This window comes from Oryctolagus cuniculus, chromosome 11, assembly GCF_051225735.1.
Source record: "Oryctolagus cuniculus isolate XC-2025 breed Fujian yellow rabbit chromosome 11, ASM5122573v1, whole genome shotgun sequence".
NCBI lineage: Eukaryota > Metazoa > Chordata > Mammalia > Lagomorpha > Leporidae > Oryctolagus > Oryctolagus cuniculus.
Genome location: NC_142877.1, coordinates 22,141,889 through 22,168,062, shown reverse-complemented (window position 1 = coordinate 22,168,062; position 26,174 = coordinate 22,141,889). Strand labels below are relative to the sequence as shown.

General features: G+C 56.8%; 1 protein-coding gene across 29 annotated transcripts in view; it reads left to right on the top strand.

Annotated features, from left to right (window-relative positions):
- Positions 1 to 26,174, top strand: part of EPB41L1 (erythrocyte membrane protein band 4.1 like 1) — a 127,101-nt gene that overhangs the window by 52,060 nt on the left and 48,867 nt on the right. For 9 of the 29 annotated variants that reach the window (XM_089308036.1, XM_089308035.1, XM_089308034.1 and 6 more), the window contains 4 exons: positions 20,867 to 21,054; positions 22,225 to 22,389; positions 24,101 to 24,205; positions 24,731 to 24,773. In XM_089308036.1, coding sequence (XP_089164162.1) covers positions 20,881 to 21,054; positions 22,225 to 22,389; positions 24,101 to 24,205; positions 24,731 to 24,773 — 487 coding nt within the window. In that variant the 5' untranslated portion in view covers positions 20,867 to 20,880. Of the gene's footprint in view, positions 1 to 3,014; positions 3,116 to 3,372; positions 3,708 to 20,866; positions 21,055 to 22,224; positions 22,390 to 24,100; positions 24,206 to 24,730; positions 24,774 to 26,174 lie in introns of those variants that run through there. The other 20 variants (XM_089308050.1, XM_089308048.1, XM_070051893.2 and 17 more) reach the window with 8 other exon arrangements.

Genomic DNA, 26,174 nt, shown 5'->3' with positions numbered 1-26,174 from the left:
CTTCCAGGTCTTCCACATGGGTGCAGGGCCCAAGGACTTGGGCCATCTTCTACTGCTTTCCTGGGCCATGGCAGAGAGCTGGACAGGAAGTGGAGCAGCCGGGTCTCGAACTGGTGCCCATATGGGATGCCGGCGCTTCAGGCCAGGGCGTTAACCCGCTGCGCCACATCGATGGCCCCTCCGAGATAGGTTACATTCTCTTTCTTTCAGTACTACATCTTCACACTCTGGTGTGTAGTTTACATTTAGCACGTATCAATTTGTGCAAGCCACATTCTAAGTGCCTAATAGCCACGTGTGGCTTGTGGCCTTCACGTCCTGGCCCTGCCATTTATTAGCCCGGTGAACTCTGCAAAGTCATCATCCACGCCGAGCCTCAGTTTCTCCCACCGTAAAAGGGGTTCCTAATTGCAGCGCCAGGGAATTGTTTTACAGATTGAACAAACGGCCGTGTGTCTAGTGCTGGGCACAGAGGAAGTGCTCGGAAGGTGGTGGTGATTCGTCTTCTGGAAGCTTCTGATGTGCTGGTTTCTGGGCCGATCCCCCCCGCTGGACTGATTGTGAATTCAAGGGCAGACACTGTCCCGGTCCTCGCGCCTTCCCCAGGGCTTGGCTCAGTGGGAACGGCCCTGCTTGCTGGAAGAGCGATTCAGCGCTGGCCGGGAGCGCTCCTCGCCCACCCTGTCCAGCCAGGATCAAGGAGCCCCTGGCGGCTGGAGTTCTGAGGCCACGTCCAGCTCCCGACTCCCCGTGGGCCACGTCGCTAAGTGGCTGCTTTGCTGAGGGTCTTGGCTCCCTCCTTTGAAAGAGCAGAGTGGGGGGAGGAGCCGAGTCCCTGCCCACCCCTGAGCGGCCTGGAGTGTGTGTGGGGTGGGGGGGACGCTGCCTGCTTTGCCCCGGCAGCCAGTAGAGCAGATCATCCTCCCAGCTTTCCTCTCTCCTGGACTCCTGCACCTTCAGCTTTGCTCCAGTTAACATTTAAAAAGAAAAGAATTTCTCCTGCCTCCTAGGCAGAACGGAGAGGGAGGCGGAGCCCTGCCATTTCTCTTCTGCCAGCACTTGATGACCCCCGACCCCCCCCCCAACCCGGCCCAGGGCCAGAGGAGGAGAGGGGAGGGGAGGGGAGGGGAGAGATGCTCCCATCTGACAGGTGAGAGAGGACATGGAGGGACAGAGCCAGGGCTGGGAGCAGAACTCACAGCTGAGGGAGCCGCAGAGCCCGCTTCCTGGGCTGGTCTCCCCTGGCCCTGGCACTTCTGCCTGGGGGCTTTCAGGAGACTTAGTCCTGGGTTGAGTCTGGTCCCAGGGCCTCAATTTCCCTGCCTAGGTGATGCGAGCGGCCAGGTAACCATGTCAACGGATGCCTGTGGGGGCCTCGTCCCTGCCTGATTCCTTGGTCGCTGTCAGGTAGAGTGGGAAGTGTGTGTGCCACTGAGCAAGCTGACCTTGGACAAGTCGCTCCCACTCTGGGCCTCAGCCTGCCTCTGGATTTAATGGGGGATATGTGACAATGAAAGTGCCGTACACACTCAAAAGTGCTAATAGAGAAGTTTGCCAATAATAATAACAGCATCAGAAATAATGAACATAGCAGGAGAAGCCCGGTTTTCGGTATGGACCCACTGAGCTGAAGTGAAATGGGCCCTTTGGGTGTAGCTGCAGAGTGATGTCTGGGAACATCCTGCCTTGGGCTTGGAGCGCAGCCTGGATTCTCCTGGGAAAGTAAGAGGCTCCATCTGCCTAGGGAGGGTGGGAAAGTGGCTCTGCCCCGAGGAGTGGGGAGGGCCCTGCCTGGGGGGAAGGGCCCGGGGGAGGGGACCCAGGGAAGGGGAGTTGAACTAGGAGGCCCTGGGGAGGATTTGGCTGCACAGCCCCGCCCTCCCGAGCCTTCCCACAGGAGCCCATGGACGGGTGGCCGTGTGAGCAGAGAAGGCTGAGGATCTGTTTGGAGCAAAATACTTGAAGGAGGCAGGCAGGCATCTCACCGGAAGCACTGGAGTCATCTGCCGAGGGAACTCCCAAGTGTCAGATTCGTCCGCTCATTCCTTTGAGCTGCACTCAAACAGCACCCTGGATGGCAGAGTGGCTCGCCTGAGGCCACACCCCTGAGGGCCGGCTGGGGCTCCTGGGGAGTTCCTGGGAAGAACTGAAGTTGGGAGATGGGGGTAGGGCCGTGGTGGGGATCTGCCAGGAAATCTGCTAGGCAGGACCCTGGGTTGCCCTGGGCCGACATGTCGGGCTCGCCCTCTCTGGTCTGCAGGGATGGAGTGTCCTCTAGGCTAGGAGGAGTTGGCTGCTTCCCTGTGTCTGCTCTCCACCCACTCCTGGGCCCAGTGGGCAGCAGGGAGAGAGAAGGTACTGGAAGTTGTGTCTTGGGACACCTGGTATAGGAGTGGAAGGCTCGCTTTGGGAATGGGACAAAGGGGCACAGTTCTCTAAGGGGTGCTGGGAGGTGGTTTGAAGAGCAAAAGAATAAATGTGCGTTCTGTGGGGGGAGGGGCAGAGGCCAGGAGTCATGTGGGCAGCCAGTGTCCAATCATGGACATAGGTCTTTGGCCATCCTGGGGGTGACCCGCCTTCTCCAGGCCTCTCATGACCTGAGCCCTGGAGCCCTACATCCAGCCCTTTGTTTCATTGTTTGCAAACCGAGACCCAGAACCAGGGAGCAGCTTGCCAGTGGCAGAACTGGACTGAAGCACTGGCCTTCCGCCTTCCAGAGCCCTCTGCACTTGGCGGTCCCTGCCTGTGGTCTGAGTGAGGTGTGCTGGTCCCAGCTTGGAGGTGGAACCGTGCTGCGGGGGAGGAAGACCCCTGCTTGACTTGGTTCTGAGCTATGACCTCTGCCAGCGGCCTCTTGGCCACCCCCACCTTCCTGGAGCCTGGGGAGCAGGCGCATCTGCTACACAGTCCCTCACAGATCCCTGGACTCACTGTCTCCCTCATGGTCACCTCACAGTGCACGTAGGGACCAATGCACAGACGCACAGCCTCCAGAGACTCTGGGAGGCAGGAGGCTTCCAGGGAGACCGGAGAACGGTTGCAATAGCTCCTTCCCAATGGGGAGCCACGCCGCCAAGTCCCCACAGCTCCTGCCACACGCTGTGCTGCAGGGGAGGTGAGGGGGTCGGCCTGGGGGGATGGGCGGCCCCCTGAGGCTGAGTCACCCCCTCTGAGTCAGGGATCCTCCCTCCCTCCCCCTCCTCAGCGCTGCTGAGCCCCAGGGGTTGGCCGCAGTAACCAGGGCTAGGGTCGGGGCAGAGAGGTGCAAGAGTTGCCTCCTGCTGCCCAGTCCCGCAGTGGCCAGGCCTGGGAGGAGGTGGCCCGGGGGCGGGAGAGAGGGAGGGGAAGAGGGAGCCAGGCAGCGAGGAGGCGGAGGCAGGGGCAGGGCCGCCGCGAGCCGCGAGCCGCGAGCGAGGAAGCAGGCGCGAGCGGCCGCCCCTGGGCTGGGCGTGGGGGCCAGCGGGGCGGGGGCGGGCGCGCGTCGGGCGCCAGGCCCGGGGCTGTGGGCACGGTGCCCAGCCCCCGGCGCACGCCGAGCCGCCGCCGCTGCAGTCGGCATCCATCAGCGGCGGGGGTGTCGCGGAACAGGCAGCTCCGCAGAGCCCGCCGCGGCCGTGCCGCCCCGCCCCGCCCCGCGGCCTGCCGCCCGAGCCGCCGAGGGGCCGCCCCTCGCCCAGGCTGCCCAAGATGGGGACCCTCGGGCCCAGGTAGGCACGCGGGGGTCGGGGATGGGATCGGGTGTAGCCAGGGGCCGGGAGCTGCTGTCTGTAGGCCCAGCCTCCAGCCCTGGGGGAGGAGACCGCGAACTGAGTTTGCAGGCTGTTGACCTCCCGCCAGGGTAGGGGCTACCGGGGCTGGTGGGCCGCTGCCTGCTGGGGACTGAGCTCTGCTGCCTGCTGCCTGCTCTTGCTGTCTCTTGGCGGCCCCGGCCCTGGGGATCTCTCAGACAGGCTGTGGGACCATCTCCTGCGGGCAGATCGGGATGCTGGGGAGCTCCTGACCCCTGGGGAGCAACCCCCACCCTGGGGTTGTTCCCCTTCCCTCCTCCCCTCCCAGTCTTCCGGAGCTGGGGATGTGGGCCGCTGTGCCTGTGGCCAGGATCTGTCCCCAGCGATGAGAGGGAGAGGACTTGGGTGTCTCAGTTGTGTCTGGCACCTCAGGGAGGCCCAAGGGCCATGAGCCTAGGGTCTGGGGGACAGGCATGAAAGACCAAGGGACTGCAGCACCCCCGGGTGCTTACTGGATGCTGAGGCCACTGACTGGCAAAGCTTTGTGGGCCGTGGTGGCTCATGGGGACCTTCAGGGTCTGGACAAGGACCAGAAGGGAGCTCCGGCATGCTGCTGTCTCCCTCAGCTGCCAGCCATGGTCCTCGCTTCCCCCGGAGCTCTGAGGATGCACTGGAGGCGGGGAGCGCTCTGCCGCACGCTGCACCTTCACTCGGGGATCTACATGTCACCTCCTCTGCACCCAGAGGTGGGAGTGGAAGAGCACCGGGTTTAAGGCTCCTCCAGGGCTCTGCGGGGCCCAGCTGCCGTGCCCCCTCCCACAGCATTGAGAGTCTGTTGAGCTGGGGACTGGGCTGATGCCCTCAGAAGCCTGTGGGAGATGCGGGGCTGCTGGTCCTGAGCTGGGGTGTGGAGAACAGGAGTGGCTGGGAGCCTGCGTGCCTCCCGTGCCTCCAGATGGAGCCTGCAGCGGAGGCAGCCCGTGCCAGGCTCCCCTCTCAGCGCTGTGGCCCAGCGCGGGCACGGAGCTGGCGCATGCAGGCCAGCCTGAGGCCATGCCTGCCCAGCAACCCGTGCAGAGCACAGCCCTTGGGAGCCTGGGCACCACAGGCGTCCTGGAGGGCGTCCGTGTGGGGGACAGCATTCCTCTTCAAGCCCTTCCTGGACCCTGTGGCTTCTGAATCCTAGGTGAGAACAGTGCTTGGTCTTGCTCAGTAAATACTAAAAGATAGATGGAGGCCTGGAGAGGAAGAATGACTCGTCCAAGGTCACATGGCGGCTGAGTGGGAGCCGGCACCGATGTCCCGTCCTCTTCCCCGTCGGGGCTTCTCGCAGCTCAGGCACCTGCTTCCCTGCTGCTGTGGCCGTGCCATACTCAGGACTCTGCCTGGAGCTGGAAGTTATGGCCTGGGGCCTGAGGCCACCCAGCTCCTACCCCACAAGATAGAGGTGCGGCCGAGAGAAAGGGCAGCCAGCAGCCCTGGACCCTCTTGGGAGTGTAGTGTGGGTGCCTGGGAAGTTCTGGGCCTGAGCTTTGGGGGCGGCAGAGAGGATCGCCTGACTGCACAGGCTGGGGTGGGAAATGCCTCTTGTAGCTGCAGCCTGGACACCGCAGGCCCCTTTCTGGGCTTCTCTGTCCCATCTACTACCAGGGGATGATGATGATCCCTACCTGGAGCAATACTGGCAGTTACCTGGGTGACAGCATTTATTGAGCCCTTACTGTATGCCGTGCACTAGGATAAGTACCTGGTATCATCTCCCAGCAACTGTGTCGGGTGCTTTGTTGGCTACTTGTCATGGGTGAGAAACAGAGGCTTAGAGAGGTGGTGTAACCTCCCTGGGGTTACACAGTGGAAAGTGTGGGGCTGTCTGGGTCCAGAGCCCGACACTCTACCATGACATTGTAGCCGGGGCACCAGGTGGGTGTCGCGTGGAGCTCGGCAATTGATTGGAATATCAGGACTGTGCAAGTTCAGAGGTCAGTGTGTTGGGGTCTGGCAAGGCAAGGGTGGGCTGTGGCCTCAGTAATACTCAGTGGTAGGGGCAAAGAGGTGCCAGCTCTGGCCATCTGCATCCTAGCCAGACGCTCTGCTCCCTTGGTGAACAGGCAAGATTGGCTGCTTCTGTCATTTGTCCCCTGCCACATTTGAACTCACGTGACCAGAAAACACTGATGGGAATGCCACAGGGCACCAACTGGGACTGTGACCAGAGACCTGCGCCTGGGCCACGGGTTGGGCTTGAGAATAGGCGGCCCAGCTTCCTTTGTGGGCTGGAGGCTCGGGGAGAGGAGTCGTAACAGCTACCGTTTATTGAGCACGTATTCGATGCCAGGCACTGCTGTAAGGGTTTCCACGCAGCCTTCCTACTGTCCTCACAAAACCCTGTGCCGTCAGTCCGGTCGACCCTCTGTGTCTATGGGTTCTGCGTCTGTGGAACCAACCAGTTGCAGTGGGGGGCAGGGATGGCATCCGTGCTGAACATGTAGACTCTTTTCCTTGTCATTATCCCCGAAACAACAACAGCATATCAGCTATTCACACGGCACTGACGTTATCTTAGTGATCTAGAGATGATGTAAAGTCTGCAGGGGGATGAGCGTAGCTTCTGTACAAACATTGCATCATTTCATACAAAGGACTTGGGCATCTGAGGATCTTGGTGTCCACAGGGGTCCTGAACCCAATCCTCCATGGATGCTGAGGGATGACGCTGTTACCCTTCTACCCATTTTACAGATTGACGGGACTGGGGCTTACTGAGGGAAAGATGGTTGCTCAAGGTCACAAGGCTAGATTGCCAGGACTCAAACCCAGGCAGTGTGGGTCCGAGCCGTGCTCCTGATGCTTGTTCCTGCAGCTTGGCTGAGGTTGGGCCGAGTTTTGTTAGGTTTTGAAACCAGTCACTCGATCAGATGCATCGTTCTTCCGCAGCCTGGCCAGGAGAGCCAGGGCCATGACACGACGCAGGGGAAGACAGTGCTCCCGTACCTGCTGAGCGTGGATTCCAATTTGGGTGGTCAGGGAAGTCTTAAAAGAATAAGGAGGCCTTGGAAGAGGGCACTTAGGGCCAAGTAGGTAGGATCTGGGTGGTTGTGGCGGGAAGGGCACCTTCCCCAGGTCAGAGGAGAAGGAAATGGGGGTGCCTTTGAAGCTGAGCAGGTGGTCTGGTGTGCCTGGGACAGGTAGCAAAGGCCAGGGAAGTGAGCCAGAAGGTGACTCAGAAGGTCCGTTGGTGTTTAGGCCTGGAATCTAGGCCCTAGAGCTCGCACTGCCGAGCACGCGTGCCCTGGCCGTGGGCCCATCGCTAGCTGGCTCCAGTCTCAGTTTCCTCGTCTGTAAGCTGCAGGTGACCCTCCCTGTCTTGTAGTGGCTGCCGTGTGGTTGTTACATAAAGCACCTATGGCAGTGCTGGCACCAGCAGGAGCTCAGTGACTATGCCTCCTCTCTCCCTCCCGTCTCTCATCACTGTCAGGCTAAGGTGTTTCCACTCTACAGGAGCCTGGAGGCCCTGGGAGCCTTTGCTGGAGCTGAGTCCCCCAGGGAGTCTTGGGGAAGATGTCTGGCCATTGTGTGACCCACAGGGAGGGGTGGGCTGTGACCTTGCAGGAGGGGGTCTCGCAGGCAGGGGAGGAGGAGCTGGGGCGGGGAAGGATCCGCGCGATGCCTGGGAAGTCTCCCTGCAGTCGTTCACAAGGTTGAGCGGCATCGTCTGTGCATCTGGCATTTCCCCCCTTTGGATAAATCCCCATCGCGCTTCCTGTATAATAGCAGCAAATTGGGACTAAGTGTCCGACAATAGGAAGATGATTGGAAACATTTTGGAACATCCACTGGATAAAATAATACTCAGTGGTGAGGAGCCACGGAAACGCTTCTCGCCTCTCGCGCGGGGGGAGCCTCGCATTGGCAGAGCTTTTGCCCACGCTTTATTCCCTTCGTGTTCAGGATGGCCCCGTGACACAGCGGGTGGGGCTCAGAGCCTTCTTGTGCAGGAAGAGAAGTGAGCGCTGCTCTCCCGGGGCAGCACGCGTATTGCAGTCACTGTTCCATGGGCAGCGTGTGGCTCCGTGATTCGCACACGCTCACCGAAGGCAAGAATGATTGGGTGAGCGAAGCAGAGGGGAAGTGACTTGTTCAAGGTCCTGCAAGGTCTTGCCACCTCCTCGTCCCTTTGTCCTGGGAAAGCAGCAGAAGGTGGCCCTAGTGCTTGGATGAAGTTCCAGGCTTCTGGCTTAGGCCTGGCCCAGCCCTGGCCACTGTGAGGGGTTGGGGGTGGGGTGGACGGATCCCCAGGAAGGACCTGGGACTCTCACGGGGCAGCACCTCATCTTGTTTCTGGTTTTACCAGCTGGGAGGCCTTGGCAAATTCGTTCATCTTTTCAAGCCCCGATTTCCCCATCTGTCATGTGGATCGTCAAGGACCTAATTCTAGGGTGGTCATCAAGACTCAGGGAGTTAAAGTGTGCGAAGTAACTGTCGTAGAGCACCCAGGCGTATGACTGTGATGGTGATGGTGGTGATGGTGGTGATGGTGCCATTATGCGGAAGTATTTCTAGGACAACCGATGTTAAATGTGTGTGTGCACAGGGGAGTGGGGAGCCCACAAAGTCGTGAGCTTCCAGATGGCAGTTGGTGTACAATGTTAGGCCCAACCACAAACACAGATTGGAAGGAAATAGGCAGGAATGGAGTTACAGGAAGTGAAGAACACTGACCCAAACAAATCTTTCTTTGATGTTATATTTATTTAAAATCTTTGCAAATTTATTTTTTTTTTAATATATATTTAGGAGGCAGAGAGACAGAGATCTTCTTTCTGGTTCATTCCCCAGATAACTGCATTAGCTGGCGGGGGTGGGGGGTGGGGTGCAGGCCAAAGCCAGGAACTGGGAGCCTAATCCAAGTCTCACAAGGATGGCAGGGACCCAACACTTGAGCCTCGTCAGCTGCCCCCCAGGGTGCACATCACTAGGAAGCTGGAGTTGGAAGCTGAATTGGGACTGAAAACCAAGCTGGTCAATATGAGATGTGGGCATCCCAAATTGCGCCTTAACCCCTGTGCCAAATGCCTACCCCCGATGTTACATTCATTTTTACCTTTGGTTTTAATCACAAAAGAAATGCTTAAATCCTAATATTTCAGAGGTGTGTTCTACCCTTAGCTCCTCCACCAAAACCCTGTTTTCCAGGAGTAGCCAGTAACCGTGCCGTGTGTCTCCTTATAGGATTTTTAATAAATGTTTCTTTTCTTTTAAAGATTTGTTTATTTGAAAGTCAGCATTATACAGGGAAAGTGTGTGTGTATGTGAGAGAGAGAGAGAGAGAGAGAGAGAGAGATCTTCCATCCACTGGCTCAATTGCCAGACAGCCGCAGTGGCCAGGGCTGGGCCAGGCCTAAGCCAGAAGCCTGGAACTTCATCCAAGCACTTGGGCCATCTTCTGCTGCTTTCCCAGGGAGCTGGGGCAGAAGTGGAGCAGCCAAGGCTCAAACTGTCGCCCACATGGGATGCGGATGGCGCAGGTGGCAGCTTTACCTGCTATGCCACAATACCATCCCCAGGATAATTTCTATACCTCCATAAACATACAAATCAGAATGGGATCATAAGCTGTATCATTGTTTTACAGCTTGTATTTCCCATGCAACTGTGCATTGTTGCTTCATGCCAGTATGTAGAAAACCTCAGTGAAAAGTTTTCACAATGGGTACCTAATACTTTTTTTTTTGACAGGCAGAGTGGACAGTGAGAGAGAGAGACAGGGAGAAAGGTCTTCCTTTGCCGTTGGTTCACCCTCCAATGGCCGCCGTGCTGATCCGATGGCAGGAGCCAGGTGCTTCTCCTGGTCTCCCATGGGGTGCAGGGCCCAAGCACTTGGGCCATCCTCCACTGCACTCCTGGGCCATAGCAGAGAGCTGGCCTGGAAGAGGGGCAACCGGGACAGAATCCGGCGCCCCGACCGGGACTAGAACCCGGTGTGCCGGTGCCGCAAGGTGGAGGATTAGCCTATTGAGCCGCGGCGCTGGCCAGTACCTAATACTTTTGTAATTAATGTTTTAATGGAGAAACCCTAGCTAATTGGCCAGTCCCCTGTTATTGGAAATTTAAAATGGTTTCCAGTGTTACTCTATTCTAAATAAGGCTGACAATGGACTCCAGGAGTGTTTAACCAGTTAACGAGAACCACGCGAGAGTCAGAAACTCAGAAATCGTATGACAGTTGCTGGTGAAGGCCTCCTGCACTTCTGTCCTGTCCCCTCTTCTCCCGCCCTCCCAGGGGGGCTTGAGGGGACGAGGAGCTGAGGGCTTGAGCTTAGAGGAGGCCCTGTCCCTGCCACTCTCAAAGGGTGGGGATGTCACCGGAGGACCCTTTATTTCACTCTACCCTGTGTGGATTCACCTGCGAATTTTTCAAACTCTTCTAGAACCAGGGAACGCTGCTTTCCCCTGAGTGTCCTTAGACAGGTTCCCTACCTGGTCTGGACCTGGGCCTCACCATCTGTGTGGCAGGGATGTCTCGCTGATCAGAGCCATCATGGCCACCCACTGATTGTCTATTTGTCAAATCCTGTGCCAGAGCTTTAGGTCCATTTATCTCATCTGATTCTCACTAAAAGCCTTTAGGGTGTAGAGGGTATTAATCTCATTTTACCTGCTCAGCGTGGCTGTCAGAGAGGTTAACCCACCAGCCCAATGTCGCCAAACCTGTGGAGCCAGGATTCCAGCTCTGGCTGCAAAACCCATGTTCATAGCTGCGGTGCCCTGCTCCCTGTCAACAACAGCTGATTGGCAAGGTGCAGGCAAAATGATGATTATGAAAGGATCCTTTAAATTGTAAAGCACCCTGCACGTGGGAGGGATTGATACTGCCGTTATTATTTCTACCTCCAGAGCAACTGTAGCTTTGGTTACATGGTTTACTGCAAGTTGGAGGTCGTAGGATGTAGCAGGCTTGAGTGGGAAGAGCACTGGACTCTGAACCAGCAATTCGGGATTCTGGCCGACTCAATGTGACAAACTGAGTGACCTTGGCCAGTGAAAGCCATCCTGGGGAGGCCCTGAGATAGCTCACATGAGACACAGCACAGAAGGGAGCCAACAAGGTGCCTAGCCCTGCAACAAGGTGCCGATGCCCTACAGGGGGAGGCTGTGTGTGCCCTGCGCAGTCACCAGCACGGACCAAGGTGGACGACTTCTCCTTTTTGCCAGTGTTACTTTGCAGCTCTGGGCTGTCACATGGCCCCTGCCACAACTGCACAGCGGCCGGTGCTCCACAGAGGCATGTGAAACCTCTGGGCGGGGAGCCAGTGCTGGCGGGCGGCGGCCTCTTCACTTGCTTGGTTTTATTTAATGCGGTGCCCGTGGCTACCGCAGGCCTCTGACACCTTGCCATCTCCTCACTGGCACGTAGACACCTGAGCACCAGGAAGGTTGACGTCAGGCTCAGCTCCCCTTTAGATCCTTTGGGCCTGGCTGGAGGGGACACAGACCTCAGAGGTGCCTCTCTGTGCCTGCAAGCTCCAGCCATTCCATTCCCATCCATCCAGAGGCTGACCCCGCAGCACTCTCCATTTTTTGCCTTTTTTTTTTTTTTTAAGATTTATTGATTTGAAAGGTAGAGTTAGAGAGAGAGAGAGAGAGCTATTGCTTATTCACTCCCCAAATGGCTACAATGGCCAGGCTGGGCCAAGCCAAAGCCAGGATTCTGGAACTTCTTCTGAGTCTCCTATGTGGGTAGCAAGAGCTCAAACCTTGGGCCATCTTCCACTGCTTTTCCCAGGCCATTAGCAGGGAGCTGGATCAGAAATGGAGCAGCTGGGACGTGAACCCGGGCCCCTATCGGGTGCCGGTATCACAGGTAGTAGTTTAACCTCCTACACCACAAAGCTTGCCACCATTTTTTGTCTTTTAATTCTTCCTTTTTCTTTTCTGACTCCAAAAATGATACATGTTCATAGCATAAATATTGGAAAATCTAGAAAAAGACTGGAAAAGAGGGTCTGTATTTTCTTTTTTAGCCTTTGAACTCTGTAATCAATATGAAAATAATATTCTTGGAGTGCTAAGGGTTTTGGCAGGTGTTAGGTGCTCTGTGGGGTTGCTCTCACTCTGTTTTCCCAGTGAACCTGTGAGATAGGCAGGGTTTTCCGTGTGACTTTACAGATGAAGAAACTGAGGCACGGGGAGGTAACAGGACTTGCCCTCAGTGTTCTTGTCCTCCCTTTGGTCTTCCTTAATGACCCAGACTATGCTGTGCCTCCCTGAGCTCCCCTCACCCTGCTCCCTAAACACTCCAAGTGGCAGGTGGTGTGCCAGTCAGATTCTGGCAGAAAACAGAATTATACTCAGATGTTTCAACTGGGCTGTTAATAAAGGCCTGGGCAGGGTTAAGAGAGCCCACAGGGGTATTGAGGCGCCCACAAACTGATGATCACAGAGGCCGTTAGCACTCCTCGGCCTGGACGAAGCGATGGCAGGGGCATTCCCTGTGTTGCATGATGGCCGAGACCGGGCAAGGAGCTGTAGCACAGAGGCTCGGCCTCCGTAAGGCCCCGAGCGGGGAGATTCGGGAAGAGAGGCTCAGTCTCTCTCCTTCCACTCTTGACCTGCCGCTGCCTTCTGTTGGCCAAACCCAGCGAGAAGCCAGCAGGCAAGAGAGCCCAGGGCCAGTTCATGGGGTCAGCCTCTCACTTCAGCAACACAGGAGTCGGGTGCAGATGGACACTCACGACCCCCATGGGTGGGGGAAGTGTGTCCCCTGACCTCCCAGGAAGACAGAAGCACTGTCTTTGGTAAATGTGATTATTGAAAACATCACTCAATCGAGGTTTTTTTTTTTTTTTTTTTTTTTTTTTTTTTTTCCCGGCACTGTTCTTGCTCTTCCTCTGTCTCTCCGCCCCCCTCCCTTTCACTTCCCTCTCCCCTTCTCTCTCCTCTCCTTCCTGCTATGATCTCTTCTCTCACCAGACTCAGAATTCCCAGAAAAACCTGGGCACAAATCTTGGGTGTCCTCGATGTCCAAGATTTAGAAGGAGCAGTCTTGCTGACCAGGGCGTGATTGTTCTCAACCCTGGGCACACGTGGCTGTGGGCAGCCCCCTGTTGCTCTGCTGCTGTGCCTAGACACGGCTCTTGGGTGTACGTCATAGACATCTGTAATGCACTGCGCTCTGTAGCTAGTGATACTTGCACTTTGGGATTTCAGAGTCCTTTTCTTCCCCGTAACATCCCTTACTGCCATGGCATTGCTCGGATGTGGAGGACGGGGGCTCCCATCTCTGTGTGATGAATGAGGAAGCTGATACCCAGAAAGAGGAGTTGACTTGCCCAAAGCCCATCCAATAAGAAGAGGCAGCATTGAAACAAGGGCAGTGGTCCTAATTCTTTTTTTTAAAATAAGATTTATTTTATTTATTTGAAAGACAGAGTTTCAGAGAGGTAGAGACAGAGAGAGAGGTCTTCTATCCACTGGTTCACTCCTCAGATGGCTGCAATGGCTGGAGCTGCGCCGATCCGGAGCCAGGAGCCAGGAGCCTCCTCTGGGTCTCCCATGCAGGTACAGGGGCCCAAGCATTTGGGCCATCTTTCACTGCTTTCCTAGGCCACAGCAGAGAGCCGGATTGGAAGAGGAGCAGCTGGGACTCGAACCGGTGCCCATATAGGATGCTGGCGCTTCAGACCAGGCCTCTAACCCACTGCGCCACAATGCCCGTCCCTGCTCCTGATTCTGACTCCAGCTCTTCCCAGTGCATTTGCTCTTCAATCCTGGGAAGTTGTCCTTGGCCAGCCACACCTGGGTAGAGATCAGAACTGGTTGCCTCTGCTCAAGCTGCTGAGCCACCCTGTAGCGGGCAGAACTCCAGAGTCAGAGACTTGGCACAGCCTCATGACCTTGTGCAGAGCGGTTTGCCTCTGGGAGCCTGTGTATCTTCAGCAGTAAAGGAAGATCACATTAGGAATTTGCATGGAGAAGTCAGGTGCTTGTGGTCAGCTAAGCCATAAGGAGAGGCTGGAGGGCTTCTGAGGCCAAGGCAGCCTCAGCCTCTGGTCCTCAGCTGTGCAGTTAGAAACTGTCTCATTGTGTTCCAGCCACCCATCACCCAGTGTGCATTTGTCCATCCACTGTCTGTCTGATGCCAGACCCGCTGAGTGAATTCTCGCACTGTCACTTATTAGCTGTGTGCTCTTGGGCAGCTTGCTTAACTTCTCCAATTCAGTGTGTGGCAGACAGCAAGCTCCCTAAATATGATCCCTGTTCTTGTATTCATCAAGAACTGCCCTGAGCCCAGGGCTACTGGTGAATGAGACAAACTCTTTGCCTTGAAGGACTTTATATTCCAGGAGAGGAATAGAGCCAAGTGGAAACAAAAGTCAACTAGTAAATAGAAAGGCAGTTTGTGGTAATTACCATGCCAACAAACTCAGCATGTTTGCTTAATGGACACAAAGTTTCTATTTGGGGTGATGAAAGTTTTTGGGAACAGACAATGGCAATTGTTGCACAGCTTTGTGAACATAATTAATACCCCCAGTTTGTTACACCTGAAAGTGGTTAAATCAGCAAAAGGAAACAAAGATAAAAACAAAGAAATGGTCCCGAATACTGCAACAAAAACAGGGGAGGGGCCCATCTTAGATGGGGTGGTTCAGAGGCCAGAAGATTTGCTACCTGAAGGTGAGAGCTGTCACGCCAACAGGTGGGACACGAGCTCAACTGTGCATGCAGAGGGGACAAGGACAGAGCCCCAGTGCAGGGGCAGGCTGGGTTCAGCGGAAGAAGAGACAGAAAGCCCACAGTGATGGCGGCCTGGTGAGGCCCCCGGGTTCCAGCTGTGGTGGGAGCCTGCACTGGGATGCTGGGCCGAGGCCAGAGCCAGTGTGCTATGTAGTGCTGATGACGAGATTGCATTTTATTCTGATGGGAACCACTGCAGGTTTTGAATAGGGCATCCGATGGGAGGTTTGAAAAGGTCCTTGTGACTGGTCTGCAGAGAGGAAACGCTGGGATGGCCTGAGTGGTGACAGGGAGGCTGTGGAGCAGAGTAGGACAGCCACCCTGGCAAAGGGGAGAGTGGCTTGGACCCGGGCAGTGGCCGTGGGACTAGAGAAAGAGAACAAACCTGAGATACTGGACTCAAAGATGCTGACTCACGCTAACCATGGTGGGAGGCCTTGATGTATAAGCCCGATGCTTAAGGCACGTGGATATGCCTCAGCTGGGCCAGGCACCCTCTGCCTGCAGACCACCCAGAGGGGAGCCACGGTGTGAGCACAGAAGGCTGCTCTGGGCCCCTGTAATGGGGGCCGGGGAGCCAGGCAGTGGCTGTGGCAGTGCAGAGCAGCAGGTGCGAATGGGCTGCGGGGCCAGCCCCGGCCAGGCCGGCTGGACACCCTGGCCTCCCGGGGCCCCTCGCCCCAGACAGGGCTGGCGCTGTCAGCATTTGCTTTTCTGGCTGACCTTTCCCTTTCTAATCCACGCATCCGGCCTTGCATATGTTGGTGTCATCAGTCTGGTCCTGCTGGCCTCCGTCTCGTGGAACAGCCTTCCGCACCGCCCTGGGCAGGCGCCTCTGAACGCCTGTGCCCGGCCACTGCTCACTGTGGCCTCCCATGACTGCTTCTCCCTGCACACCCTCCCTCTCGCGGCTGTTTTATTGGCGCATCCCATACTGAGTGCGCTCTCTTATTTTCCTGAATCTGCATCACCATCCCCAGAGGGATGTAAGGGAGGTAGGGAGGGAGAGAAGAATGTCTCTGTTTCCTAAAAGAGGCAGCGGCGGCTCAGAGCAGTGAAGACACTGGCCTGGGGTCACAGAGTGGGTGCTGGCGCTGGGCTTTGGGCCCAGGTCTGCCTGACTCCGAGGGCTGTGCTGTTAACCCCTGAGCAGCAGGGCCCCTCCTGCTGCCCTGCGAGGGAGTCCATGAATGGCTCTGAAGTCTGTGGTCCCAGCCCTGGCTTGTAGCGCGATCATTGGGGAGTTCTGTCCTTGTCCGGCAGGATGACCCTTCACACACACGCTGCTCTGCCTGCACCACCTCAACCCCTCCACTCCTCCCCAGCTCCACCTTGGAGCTCCCCTTCTAGGCTTCTCCTTCCAAGGTGTCCACAGGTTGGGGTCTTTTCTCTGGCCTCTGCACAGCCCCTGGTTCCCATCTGGTGGCTTGGCCTGAATGCTCTCCCTCCTCCTCCTGTCTGAGTCCTAAGTCCACCTCTACCCCTGCCCTGCCCAGGGAAGAGCAGGCCGCCTTCCTGCTCCCCGGGTCCCCAGGCCCTGCCCATTTTCATCTCCATCTCCATCATGTCCCGGGGGTCGCGTCTCCTGAGTGAACACCCTCCTCTCCTCTTCCCTCTGGATCCCTTGTGGTGCCTGGCCCAGCTGACAACCTGCAGGTGCCATCATCTGTGCCAACCTGGGCCTTGGCAGAACCGTGCATACATGGCAGGCTGTGTCAGAGCCAAGGCTGGGTTCCTGGCTCCCTTTCTGTGGCCTTGTGAGAGAACTGTGTTGTTAACCTTGGACTTGTGAAATAAAGATTCATTCTGGATTTTTTAAATAAGATTTATTTATTTTTAAAATTCATTTGAAAGGCAAAGATATAGAGAGGGGAGGAGAGTCAGAGAGAGAGAGAGAGAGAGAGAGAGAGAGAGAGGTCTTCCACCTGCTGGTTCACTCCCCAAATGACCACAATGGCCAGGGCTAAGCCAGGCCAAAGCCAGGGGCCTTGAAATTCTTCCAGGTCTCCCACATGAGTGCAGGGGCCCAAGCACTTGGGCCATCTTCCCCTGCTTTCCTGGGCACATTAGCAGGGAGCTGGACTGGAAGTGGAGCAGCCAGGACTCAAACTTGTGCTCATGTGGGATGCCTGCATTGCAGATGGAGGCTTAACCTGCTGTACCACAGGCCCCTCATCCTGGGTTTTAAAAAAATAGTATTTTTCTTGTTAAAAAAAGATTTATTTATTTTAAAGACAAAGTGATGGAGAGAATGAGAGAGGAAGACACACACACACATGCATACATACACACACAGATTTTCTATCTACTGGTTCACTCTCTAAGTAGTTGCATAGTCAGGACTGGGCCAAGCTGAAGACAGGAGCCAGGAATTATATCCCTGGCCTCCCACATAGGTGGCAGGGGCCCAAGCACTTGGGTCATCTTCTACTGCCTTCCCAAGTGTATTAGCAGGAAGCTGGGTAAGAAGCAGAGCAGCCAGGACTTGAACTGGTGCTCTGATATGAGATGCTGGTGTCACGAGGGGAAAATAAACTGACTGTGCCCTGATGCCAGCCTCCATTTTTCTTTTTCTTCTTTTAAAGACTTCTTATTTGTTTATTTTAAGAGTAGAGTGACAGATTGAGAGTGAGGGAGAGAAAGAAGAAGAGAAAGAGAGAGCTCTTCCATTAGCTGGTTCACTTACCAAATGGTTGCCATGGCAGGGGCTGGGCCAGGCTGGAGTTAGGAGCCAGGAACTCCATCCAGGTCTCCCACGTGGGTGCAGAGGCCCATATTTTGCCACCTTCCACTACCTTCCCTGGGGCATTTGAGCAGGGAGCTGAATCAGCAAAGCAGCCAGACTTGAACCAGCACTCCAATATTTGATGCCAGCATTGCAAGCAGAGGCTTAACCTCCTGCACCACAATGCTGTCTCCCCTATTTTTCTTTTTAATTCATAACCCTTGTAAAAGTTCAAACAGAGGGGCCAGCATTGTGGCTGGTATAGCAGATAAAGTTTCTGCCTGCAGCACTGGCATCCCTTATGGGCAATGGTTTAAGTCCTGGCTGCTCCACTTGCAGTTCAGCTCCCTGCTAATGGCCTGGGGAAAGCAACAGAAGATGGCCCAAGGACCTGGGCTCCTGCCACCCACGTGGGAGACTCAGATGAAGCTCTGGCTCCTGGCTTCAGCCTGCTCCAGTTGTAGCCATCTGGGTAGTGAAGCAGTGGATGGAAGATCTCTCTGTGTCTCTCCCTCTCTCTCTCTGTAACTGTGACTCTCAAATAATTAAATCTTAAAAATTTTAAACAGATTTCATTTCTTTATTTATGCTGCCGTGCCAAGCTATGTATATCAGAAAAAACTATTTTTTATCCTCTAATTAAGAGGACAATCAAGGCATCTCCAAGTATTGCAGAAAAATCAAAAACTGTAGTTAGAAAAAAAAATAATCTGTTTTGGAGCCATACAGAAATAGCCACAGTTAATACTTTATGAGTTTTCTGTACAGATCTGGTGTTGTAGCACAGCAGGTTAAGCTGCCACCTGCGAAACCAGCATCCCATATGAGCACCAGTTCAAGTCCCAGCTGCTCTGTGTCTGATCCAGCTCCCTGCTAATGCACCTGGGAAGGCAGCAGAAGATGGCAAAGTACTTGGTCCCCTGTGGGGTCCCTGTGGGAGACCCTGATGGAGTTCCAGGTTTCTGGTTTCAACCTGGCCCAGCCCTGGCTCTTGCAGCCATTTGGGGAGTGAACCAGTAGGTGGAAGATCTGTGTGTGTGTGTGTGTGTGTGTGTGTGTGTGTGTGTCTCCCTTGCTGTCTCTATAAACTCTGCCTTTAAATAGATAAATCTTCTTAAAAAAAAAAGATAAAGACTGGGGTTACATCCTGGTCAGTTAGAAATATGGGTCAGCAGTGCACGTCACAGCCCTCAGCTCTGCAGCATCACAGCTCGGCGTGGGCGCCTTCAGATGCCCAGGACACTGGGAGTGGGGAGGTGGGGAGGTCACGCACACAAAGCCCGTCCTAGTCAGGTGCTGAGAATCTCGCGTCTCTGTTGAGCATGGTACTGGAAGTGAAAGCCAGCAGGGCTGTAAGGGGGTGTTTCCACACCATTGTGAAGTCAGTGCTCAGAGGAGGGGGATGTAGAATGCAGACAGGGTCGGTCTGCACACACCAGTGCGTAGCACGCTTTGTCACGAATATTTTCCATCCATAATCTTCTCTTTCCCTCTCTTCGTGGAGGGACCATTATCTATCTAACCAGGGAATCAGCAGCTCCTGCCCCCGCCTGGGCTTCAGCCTGGGCCTGCGCTTGCTTTCTCAAGGGGGTTCTGTTAGGGTTTGCTAGAGGCAGTGAAGTGCAGGGGAGAGAAAATGGACCTCAAGTCAGGACCTGGGGCACCAGAGGCGGGGAGAGGGAAACCTGACTGAGGACACGACTGTCACTCAAGTCTCTGCTCTCTGAGTCTCTGCGAAGGAAGAGGAGTCGATCAAGTTCTCTCTAAGACCTCTGCTCTTCTAATCTCTGGCATTCACGGCCAGCAGGCTCTGTTGGGGTCCTGGGCTGTCTGGTCAGGGCCACGCCCACCGGGTGCAGAACTAGGCCAGAGAGTCTGGGCTGAAACCAGGCGGGGAGTGCCTCCGGCCGCCGGTGCCCCTGAGGGTCATTGCGGCTTCTGCTCACAGCGGAAAATACCCAGGTTAATCTGTGGATTTTTTTTTAGCGACAAAGCGGGTGTTTATTTAAGGGTTCTTGCCCGGAGGCCTTACCTAACTAATGGCTACCTGCTCACGTGCGGGCATGGGGAAGGTCCCACGCCAGACGGACGGGGCTCAGGCTGCCCTGGGCTGTGAGCTCTGCCATGGGTCCCGGCCCAGTGGTGCCACTGGCCGTGTCGCAAGCAACAGAGAGCTTGTATGTACCTGCAGCTGTAAGTTGTGCCCACAGAGCTGTGGGTGATGAGCAGGGTGCTCAGCCTTCCTGGTGTGAGGCGATGTGGGGAGGCCTTCCCTTCCCCTCCGCACCTCGCTACAAAGCAGCAGCAAGCCCTGTCCCTGGACTACGTATTCCAGCTCCCAAAGCCCCCACAGGGCTCCAGGGTGCTGGTCTGGGCTTCTCCGTGTCTGAGTGGGGCCCCCAGGGTCCCCGATTTCCGTGCAGCACTGGTTGCTTTGGCTGGCTGGGGGCCTTCTAGAATACATGGAGCTCACTGAAGAAAGGAGGGCGTGGGACAGGGAATGTGGGACACGTACATGGTCCAGGGTAGATCCGGTGACCGTCTGTGGACTGGGAGGCGTACGAGAGGCAGGGACAGGCCGCCAGGTGGGATCTGGATCTTTCTCACATAATGTGGTGGATTTGTAGACTCAGGCTTGAGTTCCTGCCCCTTTCTCTGTACCCCTGGCTTTAGCTACCCCTCCCCCCAGAGATGATGGGTGTGTGTGTGTGTGTGTGTGTGTGTGTGTGTGTTTAGAAAGGCATAGGTGATTCCAAAGCATGTCAGCCCTTCCTCTAATCCCACCCCCTTCCCATGGATCTCTCTCACCTTCCTTTACTCTCTCCGCAGTTTGACGAGATCCTTTCAGATCTTTTACTCAATATGGAGAAGTGACAAATATCTGTTGTGGAGGTTACTGTTACGTTTTTTAAATAAAATACAAAACAAGACCTGCCCTTCTCCCTCTCCGTCTCTGCCTGCCTCTGCCTGAATGTGCTTGTTCCAATAGAATAGCTGGGCAACAACTCCTTGATTCTCTCGGAAATCTCATTACTGCTCCAAGGGGAAATGCTAAGCTCGATTTGTACCAGAGATAATTCCGCTAAGTCCCTCACCGTTTGGACGAGTCCCGGTGAGGTGCAGTGACCGCCCCATTTGCGGCAGACCCAGGACCAGGGCTGGGCCTGCCCGTCCCTTTGGAGCTGTCCTGATGTCACGGCTGTGAAGTCGGGGTTCGGGGGTCGAGGGCCGGGAAGGACTGAGGCCTGAGGCATGAGGAGGCGTGGGCAGGCTCTTGGGCAGAGGGCCTGGGCCAAGGCCGCTTGGGTTCCGTGTGTCGGGTGTTGCTTGAGGGCTGACATGGGCCAGGTGCTGTGCTGGAGGAGGGGCTGACTGCCCTGCGCTCCCAGCCGTGGGCGCTCCCTGGAGAGACCCTCATGGTTCCTAGGGAGGGCCCCGATTGCAGGTCTGGCCTGAGAGACCAGGGTCTCTGGGGTACTAGACATCAGTGGGAAGGGGCTGCGACCTCGGCTGCAACCGCTAACCCTCACGTCTCACAACTCCCCTCACCCCATCCTGCCGTCCACGGCTCTTCGTCCATCTGCCTCCATCTGTCTCTCTCCGCGTGCGCTTCCTGCCCCCTCGCTCTGCCACACCATCGTGTCCCTGTCACATGCTCTCTTTCATGCCAACGCAGGCGTGCTGGTCACCATGACAACAGAGACAGGCCCCGATTCTGAGGTGAAGAAGGCTCAAGAGGAGGCCCCGCAGCAGCCCGAGGCCGCCGCTGCGACCACCCCCGTGCCCCCCGCCGGCCACGGCCACCCAGAGGCCAACTCCAATGAGAAGCCTGCGCCCCAGCAGGACGCTCGGCCTGCAGAACAGGTGTGTGCCCGGGGCGGGGGCTCCCTCTTCCTACCCGGCCAGGCCCCCAGGTTTTGTCAGCAGGAAAGAAAGAAGGAGATAAAGGTTGGTTAACGCTCTGCTGTGTGCTGAGCAGTGCGCTGAGGGCACTGTGGTTTTATGTTTAGTTCTCCCAAACCCAGGAGCAGAGCCGTTAGTTTCCCTGTTGTACACTTGGGGAAACTGAGGCTCAGCAGGATGAAGTGAGTCACTCGAAGTCACATCGCCATAACTAAAGTGACAGAGGTGGAAGTCATGTCTAGATCTCATTTTTTAAAAAAGATTTATTTGTTTATTTGAAAGTTGGAGTTGAGAGAAGAGAGACAGAGAGAGGTCTTCCATCTGCTGGTTCACTCCCCAGATGGCCTCAACGGCCAGGGCTGGGCCAGGAGCCAGGAGTTCTTCCGGGTCTCCCTGGGGTGGCTGGGGCCCAAGGCTTTGGGCTATCCTCTGTTGCTTTCCTAGGTGCATTAGCAGAGGACAGGATCAGAAGTAGAGCAGCCCAGACTCAAACTGACACCGTTAGGGGATGCCGGCTCTGCAGACTGTGCCATGGCACCGGCCCCTAGATCTGATCTTGAAAACTGTGTTCTTTACACTTTGTCTTCCTGCCCCTTGAGCCTTTTTATTCTAGCACAGCAAGCCCAGTATGACCTCAGTCAAAACCCATCACCCAAAAGCCTCGAGAGACTTGGGGAATCGCCCGGCCATCAAACTCCCAACTCCCTCCAAACAGGCCTGGAGAAGACCGGGAGAAGGCCAAGGTCATCGACGGAATCAGAGCAGGGCTCTGGCCTCCCTGCCCCAGCTGAGACCATCCACAGCACCCAGCCTTGTGCTAGACGCAGTGACAGACAGGAAGGAGGAGGCCTAACCCACACAACGTTCCAGGGAGACAGGACAGCCCTGGCCACTGGGTGTGGTGCTGTGGGACCCGTACCTGCAGAGGCAGCCCCCACCTGCACCTGTCCCATCCCATACAGAACCACATCCCAGCCAGAGGCCCTGGGCTCCGGGGCTCTCGGAGGGCCCTGACTCATTTCGTGGCTCCTTCTGGCTTAGCCCTGGCAGCCTCTTCATTGCTTCTGGTTTGTGTGAAAGGCCCTGGTTTCGCACTCCCTGACCCATGTCTTCCCTTGCTTGGACCCACAGAGCCTAGACATGGAGGAGAAGGACTACAGTGAGGCCGATGGCCTGTCAGAGAGGACCACGCCCAGCAAGGCCCAGAAGTCACCCCAGAAGATTGCCAAGAAGTACAAGAGTGCCATCTGCCGGGTCACTCTGCTCGATGCCTCCGAGTATGAGTGCGAGGTGGAGGTAGGGGAGTGCCCGGCGCCATATGCCCTGTCCCCGGTCAGCTGGCCCAGAGCAGGGCAGGCTCCTTCACGTGAGATGACCTGGCCTGGCCCTCCCTGTACAGATGGTGGCCCCAAGGCCTGGAGAGGGCTGCTCTGATTAGACGAGGCACAGGGCTGGCACGGGGAGAAGGTTCCGTAGGTGGCTGTACCTTGGCAAGGATGCCACCAGCCCAGGCCTGAGCTGCAGCCCCGAAGGCCTGGGAACTAGGCTTTCTACTCCCCCAGCAGACACTGAAGCTTACGCTGGAGTCGTTTTCATGTGTTTATCATGGAGAGGGTGCCTCCCTCCCTTGTGGATGCCCCTGTCCAGGACACACAGCCACCTAGTGCCATGGTGAGGGTCTCCTGGGCACGAGGAGGCAGTCTGCTGGCAGGCTGCTCTATTTCACGTGCCCTGTCCCACAGTGGGCTGGCCCCTCTGGCCCGACGTGCACTGTCCCCTTTCCTCATATTGGGTCAGATTCATACCCTAATTCTGGATTCCCACTTGCACCCTCTATGAACCCTTTTCCCTTTTTCTTCTTCTTTTTTTAAAAGATTTATTTATCTGAAAGAGTTACAGAAAGAGAGACAGACAGACATAGAGATCTTCCATCTGCTGGTTCACTCCCCAAATGGCTGCAATGGCTGTGGCTGGGCTGGTATGAAGCCAGGAGCCAGGAGCTTCTTCCAGGTCTCCTTTGTGGGTACAGGGGCCCAAGGACTCGGGCCATATTCTGCTGCTTTCCCATTAGCAGAGAGCTGGATCAGAAGTGGAGCAGCCAGGACTCGAACCATTGCTCATAGGGGATGCCGGCATCACAGGCAGTGGCTTAACCCGCTGCTCCACAATGCTGGCCTGTCTGTTAGCCCTTTTTCCTTTAGGGGCTTGCTCCTGTCTGTGCATGACGCCCGGCTCATCCCCTCAAATGCAGAAGAGTTTAGAGGGTGGCCTTGCTCCTCGGGAGAAAGAAAACGCTCTCTCCCACTCTATCCCCACAGGCCTGACTCCCTGACTCCGTACAGGGGCTTTGTCCCAGGCCAGTTCCACCTGCTCAGATGGACTCCTGGCTCAGGAATTCCTTGTGAGGCCTGGCTTATGGACCTAGGCAGACCTTGAAGGGACCTTACTTTCTGGGGTCCCCTGCCCTGGGATCCCCTTATTGGTGCTTTTGTGCTGATAGATTTGAGGCACCCAGCCAGGTTCAGGGTTTGGGATCCGCAGGCCCGGGCATTAGTTCACAGAGACCCCAGGCTGGGCTGCATGGGAGTCGGGGGAGAAGGGGGCTCCAATGGGGGGCTTCTGCCTTGTGAGCTCTGTGAAGCCTCACTTGCTGCCCAGGCTGGGGGCGGCACTCCAGGCTGTTCCGCCCTGAGTTCACGTATACCCAGGGTAAGAGGAGGAGCCAGGGCAAGAGGGTCACGCTGTGACCTTGAGAAATCTGCCACTCCCCATGCCCCCACTTCAGCTTTTCCACAAGCAAATCCAAAGCCTAGACAGAGCCCACCCAGCTTTGGAAGAAGGGCGGTGGTGAGCTGAGTGCAGATGTCAGCCCCAGAGTCTCTTAGGACACAGAGAACAGAGCCAGGAAGGTGGGCAGGAGTGCCAGGTCCTGTCCAGGTGGGGTGGACTTGTCAGAGCACAGCCTGGCCATGCTCTGGCCTCACGGTGGCTCCGCCCTCCTCCCCAGAAACATGGCCGGGGCCAGGTGCTGTTTGACCTGGTCTGTGAGCACCTCAACCTGCTGGAGAAGGACTACTTCGGCCTGACCTTCTGTGACGCCGACAGCCAGAAGGTACCTGGCTCGGGGATGCTCAGCGGTGGGAGAGGGCAGATCTGGTCCCCTAGGCGCCCACAGGCCTGGCCACACCCCGTGGCTTCTGTCGGGCCTCAGATCTTCATTAGCGCCTTCTGTTTGCCAGCACCCCCGGTTCTCGCCCTCGACGCCCCGCCCTCAGTCCTTCCCCAGCAGCTGTAAGTCACTCCCAAGTGCGTGTCCCATGGCTGCTAGAGTTGCCTGGAGCCGCTGGGCAGCTCCCCCCTGCGTCTCTCCCCACTCCCGGCACGCTCCCTGCCCGAGTCTCCTTCCCACCCCAGACCCTGCCCACTACAGCTATGGCGCTTGGTTCCCCGCGGCTGCCTGTAGGCAGTCCCAGCCCCAGGGCTCTGGATCTCAGACCTCATCGCTCTCACCTCCCAGTGCCAGGAGAAGAGCCCAGAAAGCTGAGCCGGGAGGTGTGGTCGACCAGCTGCTTCAGGGCACTTCTCTCCCAGGCCTCGCCTCTGCCTTCCCGCTAAAGAACTCTGCCTTCCCTTGCAGAACTGGCTGGACCCCTCCAAGGAGATCAAGAAGCAGATCCGGAGTGAGTGGCTGGCGCAGCTGGGCCTGTGCTGGGGGGCTGGGCGGAGCCCAGGTCTGCTGCTCCCCCCCCCCGCCCCTCCCCATGCAGCGGGCTCCCACGCAGCTCCTGGTGAAGGCAGGGCGGGAGTGACTGGGGACCCTTGTCTTCTGGGTGATGAGTCTGAGGCCAGAGAAGAGACATGGCCACAGTCACACAGGATGTCGGAGGGGTCGGGTGTGCAGTTAGGATGTTAGCCCTAGAGAGGCCTGCAGAATCATCTAGACACAGACGAAGGGATGGCCTGGAAGTAGGCATCCCCCGTCCAGGGCGGGTGCGGACATCAGTAGCCAACACCCCGTTCCCGGAGGCCCAGAGAGCGGCAGTTATGTGCTCGCGGCCACAGAGCCAGGTACCAGCTGAGTGGTTTTGAGCCCTGGCCTTCCAGTGCCACCCTGTGCACTTTTTGAGGCCTGGGGTGATGGCAGACGAGCAGGCTGACAGCCTGTCTTTTCTGGCTGGGAGAGAAGAGGCCTGTCGGGAGGGATGGGGCAGCTTTCAGATGGCAGAAGGGGGACGTAGGTGGCCTCAGCGAGAGGCAGCCTGCGACGCGAGAGACCTGGGGCCTGGAGGCAGCGTTCCTCCAAGCAGCGCCCCTCCCCTTGGCTGTGGTTGGTCTTTCCTGGACTCCCTGGTCCCCTGGCTGGAAGGCTGTCGCTGAGCCTGTTGCCATGACAGCAGGCAGCTGGGCCCGGGGAAGCCAGCTGACTCTGCGGGAGGGGACTCGAGGACTCCTTCCCGTCGGCTCCTGTCAGTTGGAGACAAAGAGGCAGGCACACAGAGAGAGCACGCTCCTCCGGGTTGGCCGAGTCCCAGGCCTGGGCTTCCAGCTGCCCCACCAGTGCCCCGGCCTGGCTGGGAGGCCTGCCTCTCGTGCCTGAAGGCACTGGGACACATGTAGGCAGCCAAGTGTGCGGCGTGTAGTAAGGACCAGGAGCCTGGAAAAGAGAGGCAGCAGGACCTGATCAGCAGGCCTCGGATCCCTCTGAGTCTGCCGCAGCCCATCTGCAGCCTCTGCCCCCACACAGCCCAGGCGTGGCCTGGACCCTTCGCAAGTGCCTCCTCCAGTGGAGCCACTCCGTCCCCACCCCCGTAGCGTCCATCGTCCGTCCTAATCTCACCTTCCCCTGGGGAGCTATTTTCGACCCCATTTCCTTGGTTTATGACAGTGCCCAGCTTTCTGAAGGTGGTGTCATGAGCCCTTGCATCCTGGATTTTAGATTGTGGGTATCTCTGCCCAAACCACAGTGCCAACCACCAAGGCTTCTGGGGAGAGTCCTCCACTTCTGTGGGCCCCTGCATGCCCTGGGCAATGGATCAGTAACTCCTGTTTGCCAAGGGGGTCGACAGTCGCACTGTGGATGC